Consider the following 7,427-nt stretch of genomic DNA (forward strand, 5'->3'; position numbering starts at 1 on the left):
ACATATATTTTTTTAAATAAATTGAAAATTTCGAAAGTTTCGAATATTTTGAAATTTTCAAAATTGAACTACAAAAATTTAAAAGTTTTGAAAGTTATGTGTTTCAAAAGTTTGTAAGTTTCGAATATTATGTTTCAGAAATTTCAAACTCATCAAAACTTTCGAAAGTTTTAATGCTTTCGGGAGAATCACACTTCAGAACTTTTAAATTTATCTAAAGAATTCTATTTATTTTGATCGAACCAAAAGCTCTAATACTAAATGTTAAGGGAAAGGAGATAGAAAAATTTAAAGAACAGAGTCAAATATACAAATATGAAATGGAAACAGCAAAAATAAAGGAAAAAATTACCGTTCTCCGGTGGCAAAGAAAGATCAATCTTATGTATTTTTTTTTTTTTTTTTATAAGACCTAAACTTCTTAGAAATATATGATGTTCTCCAACGTTAAGAATAAATAATAGTTTTACAATGGTAGCCTTGGCTATCCCACTTTTTAAACATATTGGTATCTTTATATATTTATCTATTTTAAATAAACTTATTTTTTAAAATAGAGTAGAAAAAAAACTAAAAATATATTATTTGATTGATTAATTTATACGTTTTATTTTGACTTTTTGAATCTCTATGCAACTATAAAGAAATAAACCACACCTGTAAATTTGTAATTCACTTTTTTGGAAGTGTTGTGTATGTCCAAACAAATATATACTTAATTTTATGGTAAGGGAATGAAATAGTTGTAGTTCTTTCTTTGTCATATATTAAAGTATGAAATAAAATATATATAAAAAATTAATCTATATTTTAAAAAATAAAATATAAATACAAATATATAAATTTTCTCTTATTTAATAATATTACCTTTTCTATTTTGAAATAGGTGACCAAAATACTTATTAACAACTTTTTAATCCATAGTTAAAAACTCTTTAAAATAGGTGACCAAAATTAATATTTTATATAAATTTTATCAATTTGAATGATGAATTTAATATTTTATAATTTAAAAATCGATACTTCCATTTTAACAAGGAATTAATTTTTATACATTATTAATAAAAAGGTTGTATACTATCAATTAATAATAATTATTTGTTATTAATATTTAATTTTTTAATAATTAACTGTAAAATCATCTGTATAATTCGTCAGAACTTGTAAAAATGAAATTTATTATAAAAAACTGAAATAGTAAAATATCGCATCCCTCACCATAGCCCACAAGACGAGCAAAACCAATTTAACCAAACTAAAATTAGAACCCATTCCTCTCTTAACAATCTCAATTCATTTCAAATTCAAATTCAAATTCAAATTAATCACTTGTTAACAATGTCCGACCCGGAAATCAAACCCGAACAATACTCCATACCCGTTCCACCACCATCAACGGAGGCTCCACCACTGCAACCAAACCTTACCGCCTCCTTCAGTATATGGCCTCCCACACAGCGCACTCGGGATGCCGTCATAAACCGCTTGATCCAAACATTTTCCACTCCCTCAGTCCTTTCTAAACGCTACGGCACATTGTCTGCCGACGAAGCCTCCACCGCCGCACATCAGATCGAGGAAGAGGCCTTCTCCGCCGCCGGTACCTCCTCTTTCTCCTCCGACGATAACATTTGGATCCTCCAGGTCTACTCTAAGGAGATCAGCAAGCGCATGATCGATACTGTTAAATCCAGAGGTTCGCTAGCCGATACCAACGCTTCCTCCGACGTCGATCCTTCCCTCGCCGAAGACGCCGTCGCTGTTTCAGACTCATGATTACTCATCCGGTTATAGCATTTTAGGGTTCGTAAATTGAAGGATTAGTAAATTCTGTTATGTTTTGATTCTGATACTGCTAGTTTTCGTTTATCTGCATTTTGTGAAATTGAAGGAATCAGAGAATGTAGAGTTACTTAGAGTATTCAATTTGTGTGAAAAGTGATATCTGTTCTAACTCCATAGTCTTTTTGTGTTCTTCATTTGTTGCATAGAAGTTTGTGCTAATTGTAATCCATTTATTCATTCACATTGTGACGATGGATATGAGAATCTGAGATAATTCAGTGCTTAGTGATGTTGATTTCTCCTTTTTTGCGTGTCAATTGATTTGTCTTATATTAACAATCAAATTGAATCCCTTTGTAGTTCTAGCTTATAGGAGCTTTGGTTTATGAAATGGAAAGTTCAAATGTGATACATTGATTATTGTAGATTGGTATGAAACTTCAATGATGACCAACATTGGTCTCTAGAAATAAACTTTACTGTCTTCTCTTCAGTAAAAGCAAGAGAAAACATTCTTGGGTGTTTTAAAATTTAATTCATTTTGATTATGTCACCTACTCAGGTGAGGTGTTAGTTGTCATGTTTGGGACGATTTTCAACTATTGATCTACAATCGATTGTCTATTGTAGAAATTTTCAAAAAGAAAAAGTGAGAGGTAGGAAAGAATATTACCTTTAATGGAAATTATTGATATTAGATGCAGATGTATATTTTAATTTCTCAATTATGAACTTTTAGTAAAAAGGTTTATATTGTATTTAATTATTATAATAAATAAATAAACATATTGGTATTGGTGTTGGTGTTTTATGTTTTTGACATATACTAAACATTAACTCACACTTATCATCAAAATCCCTTCTTCCCTATCCCTAAAAACTAACACACACTTTTCTTAGCTCCCAGCATTAATGATGGATGTAATGTCTATTATGTTGCCATGGTTCGTGTACATTTTGGTTGTAGCAACTTATTGTGGCAGAGGAGCTAAAGACATTTTCATATTGGGTGGACAAAGCAACATGGCTGGTCGAGGAGGTGTTATTAATGGAAAATGGAATGGTATTGTCCCACCAGAATGCAATCCAAACCCATCAATTTTAAGTCTAAGTGCAAAACTCAAATGGGTGGAAGCCCATGAGCCTCTTCATTCAAATATCGATGTGGGAAAGGCTTGTGGTATTGGGCCTGGGCTTGCTTTTGCAAATGAAGTTGTTCGAAGAAAAGGTGGTGTTGTGGGTCTTGTCCCTTGTGCAGTTGGTGGTACGAGAATTGAAGAGTGGAAACGTGGGTCGAAATTGTATAATGAATTGGTGGGACGATCCATTGAATCAGTGAGGGATGGTGGTGGAAGAATTAGAGCACTTGTTTGGTATCAAGGTGAGAGTGATACAGTTAGAGAAGAAGATGCTAATGCATATAAACATAGAATGAAGAATTTTATTTTGAATCTTCGCTCAGATCTTCATCTTCCTTCACTTCTTGTAATTCAGGTTAGCCTTTCTTTTCCCTTCCTTTACCTAAAATGAGACTTTAGTTTCAATGTTTCACAATTTTCTCCACAACAAAATTTGGATTTTTACTTCTTCTAATGCATCATATTCATTAATGATATAAGATTACATTTAATGAATATAACTTGTTGATTTGGACCAAAAATTATGGATTTTTGAAGAATAGATTTACATTTAATGAATAAAGTTGGAGTGCAAAATTAGTGCGTTAACTGTAGTTCTACACTATTATTTGACTATTTCTGTCACATTGTATTATACAGTTTTAAAACAATTTTACAATGTCTATATATTTACTTTATTCTCATCAAATTGAAAAAAACTGTAATAGCTTTTTTTATCATCTGATTTTATTCGAATCAACAATGAATGAATATGACATGTTATAAAAATAAATCTCAAATTATATTTCAAAGAAAAATCTTGAAAATTGTAAAATAGTGAAACTAAAATTTCAAGTTTAAAAATGAAGAGACTAAAATCTTAATTAAGTCAAAATAAAAGAAATCAATTTGAATTTAAACCTATTATTTTTTGTATCAATAATAATACTGAATTTGTTTTTTTTTTTAGAAAATAATTCAAACACTTTATAGGGGCACACCTTTTTATTTGAATTTCAAATTTCAAACGAGCATGAAGCGTGAATATACCAGTAAACAAATAGGACTCGTGACGTTATTTTAAATTTTTGGCGATTAGCCCGTTATCGTTCAAAAAAGTGTATGGAGGTCCAACTAGTTTAATAAATGGGCCCAACTTACCAACTTGCAATAATTTTTATTTTTAAAAACAGCAATGTAAAATTCATACAAGTAGAATGTTGTCACTTTAATTCTTGAATCACATAAAAATTCAAATTAGACTTCAAATTTTTAAAGCGTCACTCAATATAGTAAATAACCGCATATTTGTCTCATTATTTTAACAATACATTGTATCTTGTAGAGATTTTTTGGTAGTAAATTGTATGTTTAAGAATTATTTTGATTATTTGATGAAAAAATTACTTATTTTAATCTTACTATAGTAATTTCTATCAATCAATAACTATACATTAATTACATTGATATCTATTTCTAACATTGATCGGACAAATGTTGATAAAACTATCATGAATATTTTTGTGTATTCAACTATTTTTTGCTTTTCTAATAGTTCCTTTATATAGTTTATTATTTTTCTACAATTTATTTTCTATATCAATATTTTTTTTTTTTAAAACAACGAAAGGGGATATTGTTATTAAATTGGAACTAGTGAACATTTTTTAACCGTTTTAAATGAGATTTGATGTTTTTCTATTAAGGTTATAGTATTAAATTCTTATAACTAAACTCCAAAGTGTTTTTTATTTCAATTAATTAAGTGAAAGCGATATGAGACTAACCAAGAAACTCTCTTTTCAACACTTAGTCATTTATTGAATGAAACTCGTGAATTCTACCTTTTACGTGGAACACATTTCCAAAGTGATAATATTTACAGAAAAAAGGTAGAATTGAAGTGAGAATTAAATAAACCAGCAGTTAATTTGTCTTATGAATGGAAGTAACAAAATAACTATCTTTCTCAAATTCAATTAGAAATTTTCAAAAGGAATATAATTCTGTCTCAGTGTTTGTTTCTCTTCAAATTATAGAATTAAGAGATATGGGAAAATCCCCAAGAAAACAGATTAAAAAAATACCCGAGAGAGATAAAGTGATAATTATATTCTTCTCTTTATAAGTTAATTTTATAAGAATTAATTAATATTAACATTAATACGACAGAAGAGAGACATTCTTTACGGTATAAAACCAGTGCACAACAAATGAGACTTCGAGTTGGAAACAAAATTTAAAGAGAAGACCATATCTTGGCAACAAATTGAAGAAATATGATTTAAAATGGGCATGATTAATAGTCATTATGTTATTTAACAATGAAGTTAAGAAATAAAGAAAATAAGGGCACTAAAATGATTGCAATGCAGGTAGCAATTGCATCAGGGGAAGGCAAGTTTATAAAGAAAGTGAGAAAAGCTCAACTAGGCATCAAACTGCCTAATGTCAAATGTGTTGATGCCAAGGGATTGCATCTCAACCTAGATAAACTCCATCTTACAACAATGTCTCAGGTTCATTTGGGCATCCACTTAGCTCATGCTTATTTTGCTTCCAACATCCATCACTTTAATTATACACAACTTAGCTAGTTGTTGCATTTATCTCGCTAGCTAAAAATCCAACTTATAAGTCCAAAGATATTTCTCTTTATAAACTCTTATAAAGTGTCATCTATTTTTAATGTGAATTTGGATTCCTTCCAATATATGCATTTGACAGTCTCACAATTCAGATAATTAGACTAAGATTAACAATTCACGTTTTGACTTTGTAAATTTATTTCGATCTCGATAATGCATGGTGTTTTAGTTTGTAATTTATTTTTGTTGGGACGGATGGACTACCATGCCTCATTATGTATATTCAATTTATCCATAACATTTATATTAAAATAAAAGATTACAAAATATGTGTGAAAAATTCCATAAATAGTTATTATACCTAAAAGAAAATAGAATACTCAATTATAAAGAAATGGAAATGCACAATTTCCAATAATTTTTTTTTTTATCTTTAATACACTAACATGTGTACCAACTAAATTATCTTTTTTCAGCAGATTTGGAAATGAGAAAATGCTGATTAAGTGACATACCGCACCATACGCCATTGCACCACAACCATGTTAAGGAATGTATTAAGGTCCATCACGTGTGAAGAGCTTGTAAAATCAAGTTATCAATGTCACTTAGTTTCTAAAAATTATGGTTATTAATTTAAAGTGAAGTTGAGTAAATAACTAAATACTATCTATGAAAACAAGATTTTTTATTTGTTAGAGTCATGTAGGTGAAAATGACAGGAGACATAGTAGGCCACTTTGAATTAGACCGTACAAGATCAGAAAAATAATTGCATTTTTCGAAGGTAAATATGCATTTTTGGATCATAGCAATTTCATATAAAGGCTCTGTATTTAATAATTATACGATTGACAGATTGTTCTGGAGCCCAGTCAGTAAGTATCAATGTCTCTAACCGTATTAATAAAGATAGAATCTTTGCATTTTGTGGTCGTGTTTTGAAGTTTGAAATTATTTTCTAAGTAAATGTTTAGATTTAATTTACAGTTATTTTATATTTCTAATGGCTTTAGTCCAAGTAGTTATTCATGGGTTACATGCATTTTCATGTTGTCCTAACATTTTTATGAAGAAGTAGAAGTCTGTTTTTCAGTCACATAAATACAATTTAATTGATATTTGCAACAACATTGATATATAGGGGCTTAAATTCAAACTGATTGAGAAATAAATTTAGCTGCACAATTAAGGTAGGTTTTTATATAGCAATACCTAATATGCAGAATTTGTGGAGTAGAAACAACATTGGCTTATTATATTTATGGTTTTCAAATATTTATTTTCATAAATTTTTGTATTAATTTTCAAATTATACTTTAGACTGTGATATTTTAATATTCCTTGTGCATAAGCATAATTTTAAAACCCTTAAATAAAATAATAAACAATTTAAAGATCGTTAAGTACTAATTTTTGATACACTTTAAGTGTTAGGTTTGTCTCTGCTTTGACTTATGACACCATAATTTTGAGAAGAACAACACTTTAGTTTCAAAAAATTACAGTATGAAATGTGATTTCACTAAACTCATCACAAATTTTAATATGTATTAAGTCATTTTGCACATGATTTGAAAAAAAACTCATCACCAATTCACTAAACTTATCATGTGTTTGTAAAAAAAAAATATTTGTATCTGCAATAATAATAATAATAATAATATTTTTTTAAGAAACTAAAATATATTAATACTAGTTATTTAGATTGCAAATGTTACCCAAAAAAGAAAATAATACACAAAGATTAAACAATAAAGAGTATAAAGATCTAAATAAAATCCCACTGTTCAAATAGATATCACATTTCATTATAATTATATATAATTCTCTTTGTTACCATGAATCACAGTAAGAACTCTTGATCCAAGCACGATTTAAACTCTTGATAACCATTTATTGTTTAAACAATCATATCATCGAATGTGCTTATAAA

General features: G+C 28.6%; 2 protein-coding genes across 4 annotated transcripts; both read left to right on the top strand.

The window, feature by feature from the left end:
• Positions 1 to 1,208: 1,208 nt before the first annotated feature.
• LOC101492320 (MFP1 attachment factor 1-like) lies at positions 1,209 to 2,086 on the top strand. The gene has a single exon (XM_004498961.4). The coding sequence runs from the start codon at positions 1,339 to 1,341 to the stop codon at positions 1,774 to 1,776; it is 438 nt and encodes a 145-aa protein (XP_004499018.1). The 5' UTR covers positions 1,209 to 1,338; the 3' UTR covers positions 1,777 to 2,086.
• Positions 2,087 to 2,232: 146 nt separating this feature from the next.
• On the top strand, positions 2,233 to 6,420 carry LOC101497531 (probable carbohydrate esterase At4g34215). Of its 3 annotated transcripts, none has more exons than XM_027333422.2 (3): positions 2,233 to 3,279; positions 5,279 to 5,422; positions 5,968 to 6,420. In XM_027333422.2, exons 1-3 carry the CDS (start codon positions 2,698 to 2,700, stop codon positions 5,980 to 5,982), a joined length of 741 nt encoding a protein of 246 aa, XP_027189223.1. In that variant the 5' UTR covers positions 2,233 to 2,697; the 3' UTR covers positions 5,983 to 6,420. The 3 variants fall into 3 exon arrangements, with proteins under 3 accessions (XP_027189223.1, XP_027189224.1, XP_004499032.2); XM_027333423.2 differs by having other exon boundaries at positions 5,971 to 6,420; XM_004498975.4 differs by lacking the exon at positions 5,968 to 6,420 and having other exon boundaries at positions 5,279 to 5,674.
• The last annotated feature ends 1,007 nt before the right edge of the window (positions 6,421 to 7,427 follow it).

The sequence above is a fragment of the Cicer arietinum genome, chromosome 4 (genome assembly GCF_000331145.2).
Source record: "Cicer arietinum cultivar CDC Frontier isolate Library 1 chromosome 4, Cicar.CDCFrontier_v2.0, whole genome shotgun sequence".
NCBI lineage: Eukaryota > Viridiplantae > Streptophyta > Magnoliopsida > Fabales > Fabaceae > Cicer > Cicer arietinum.

Excerpts from the sequence above, each read along its gene's own strand:
- LOC101492320 (XM_004498961.4), top strand. The coding sequence starts at position 1,339 with ATGTCCGACCCGGAAATCAAACCCGAACAATACTCCATACCCGTTCCA.
- LOC101497531 (XM_004498975.4), top strand. The coding sequence starts at position 2,698 with ATGATGGATGTAATGTCTATTATGTTGCCATGGTTCGTGTACATTTTG. Across the intron at positions 3,280-5,278 it reads CTTCACTTCTTGTAATTCAG|GTAGCAATTGCATCAGGGGA; the intron begins GTTAGCCTTTCT and ends ATTGCAATGCAG.